This window comes from Cariama cristata, unplaced genomic scaffold (assembly GCF_000690535.1).
Source record: "Cariama cristata isolate BGI_N322 unplaced genomic scaffold, ASM69053v1 scaffold30809, whole genome shotgun sequence".
Classification (NCBI taxonomy): domain Eukaryota; kingdom Metazoa; phylum Chordata; class Aves; order Cariamiformes; family Cariamidae; genus Cariama; species Cariama cristata.
The window spans coordinates 1-2,067 of record NW_009634569.1 but is presented as its reverse complement, the minus strand read 5'-3'; the positions used below and the strand labels follow the sequence as shown (position 1 = coordinate 2,067).

The window sequence follows — 2,067 nt, the reverse complement described above, 5'->3', positions numbered from 1 at the left end:
ATTAGACGACACGCTACGTCAGCCAGTGATGGAAGAACTCAAGCAAATGATGACAACCAACCACACGAGGGGTGTGACAGAATGACCGATGATTTAATGCTTCTTGAAGTTTTTTGTTTCCTTCCACAGGGCATTGGTTTTAAAAACGAACAAAACGAGGTAAAATAAATTAATTTATGTACACTTTACATACACTGTGTCACGTGGAGCTTTGCAGCAACAGTAACCAGAAATCGTTACAAAATAGAAAGTTACATGGCTGTTGCAGGTCCTCGGCAGCCTGCAACCTAGAAGGTTGTCATCCTGAGCGTGGTTGGCAAAGTGATCATGTAAACATGTTTAGAAGCATTTACGGTGGACAATGGATGGGCCAGCTTCGTCGTATTCCTGCTTTGTGATCCACATCTGCTGGAAGGTGGACAGGGAGGCCAGGATAGAGCCACCGATCCAGACAGAGTACTTACGCTCAGGTGGGGCAATGATCTAGAAAAAGCCAAGAGAGCAGCGATCAGTAAAGATGAGGCACAGGGGTGTGCACAACCCTGCGCGCGGTTTGCAGGAGGGCAGAAGGCGGCTGCTCCTGCACCCGCATCCTTCATGCTCCAGCCTTACCTTGATCTTCATTGTGCTGGGGGCCAGGGCTGTGATCTCCTTTTGCATGCGGTCAGCGATACCTGGGTACATGGTGGTACCCCCAGACATGACGTTGTTGGCGTACAGGTCCTTCCTGATGTCAATGTCGCACTTCATGATGCTGTTGTAGGTGGTCTCATGGATTCCCGCAGATTCCATACCTGGGGGCAGGGAAGGGAAGAAAAGCAGGCACAAGTTAAGTGCCAGGCGAGAGCTCTACGGGAGGACTCAGGAGGGAGGGGAGAGCTGGCAGGGGAGGAGAGCGGGAGGGAGGCGCACACACCAATGAAGGAAGGCTGGAAGAGGGTCTCTGGGCAGCGGAAACGTTCGTTGCCGATGGTGATGACCTGCCCATCAGGCAGCTCGTAGCTCTTTTCCAGGGAGGAGGAAGAGGCAGCGGTGGCCATCTCGTTCTCAAAGTCCAGCGCCACATAGCACAGCTTCTCCTTGATGTCACGGACGATCTCACGTTCAGCTGTCAGGGGCGAGCAAAGGCATCAGTGATTGCAAGAGAGGAACAGGGAACACCTGCATCTCCTCCAGAGGTCTGCTGGGACTCCAGACCCCCAACCACACGCAAACTCCCAACAGGGGTTTGCAACAGGGTGAGAGGCTGCAGCATCCCTGGAGGTGCAAGAGTTGGAATCGAGAGGGGACATTTTGGGGGAGGGAGTAGTGCTTACCTGTGGTGACGAAGGAATAGCCACGCTCAGTCAGGATCTTCATCAGGTAGTCAGTGAGGTCCCGGCCAGCCAGATCCAAGCGCATGATGGCATGGGGCAGGGCATACCCTTCATAGATGGGGACATTGTGTGTCACACCATCGCCAGAGTCCAGCACGATACCTGAGGAAACAAGAAGCAGCCACCTGAGACGCAGCCCACGAAGGGCCCTGCCCTGGGGGCAAAGCACTTGTCAGCTGTAGAGGATCAGTCCTGGGCGTCCTTGCTTGGAGAGGGAAACTCACCAGTGGTACGGCCAGAGGCGTACAGGGACAGCACAGCCTGGATGGCCACGTACATGGCAGGGACGTTGAAGGTCTCAAACATGATTTGGGTCATCTTTTCACGGTTGGCTTTGGGGTTAAGGGGGGCCTCGGTGAGCAGGGTGGGATGCTCCTCAGGGGCGACACGCAGCTCATTGTAGAAGGTGTGGTGCCAGATCTTCTCCATGTCGTCCCAGTTTGTGATGATGCCATGTTCAATGGGGTACTTCAGGGTCAGGATACCTCTCTTGCTCTGGGCTTCATCTCCTACGTAGGAGTCCTTCTGACCCATACCCACCATGACGCCCTGCAGGGGAGGACAGGGGGCTCAGCAACCTCGCCACAGCGATCCCCAGCAGGCCGGGCGTCCTCCCTCCACGCAGAGGGCTGGGAGGCAGCGGAGACCCGCGACCATGGCTGTGGCGGGGCTTGGGGGGGCAAAGGCTCGG

General features: G+C 55.5%; 1 protein-coding gene across 1 annotated transcript; it reads right to left on the bottom strand.

Moving 5' to 3' along the window:
- Positions 1 to 67: 67 nt before the first annotated feature.
- Positions 68 to 1,971, bottom strand: LOC104156078 (actin, alpha skeletal muscle-like). The gene is made up of 5 exons (XM_009707206.1): positions 1,601 to 1,971; positions 1,317 to 1,478; positions 917 to 1,108; positions 613 to 794; positions 68 to 483 (listed from the first exon to the last, which is right to left on the bottom strand). The coding sequence occupies exons 1-5, from the start codon at positions 1,917 to 1,919 to the stop codon at positions 340 to 342; spliced, it is 999 nt and encodes a 332-aa protein (XP_009705508.1). The 5' UTR covers positions 1,920 to 1,971; the 3' UTR covers positions 68 to 339.
- Positions 1,972 to 2,067: the final 96 nt, after the last annotated feature.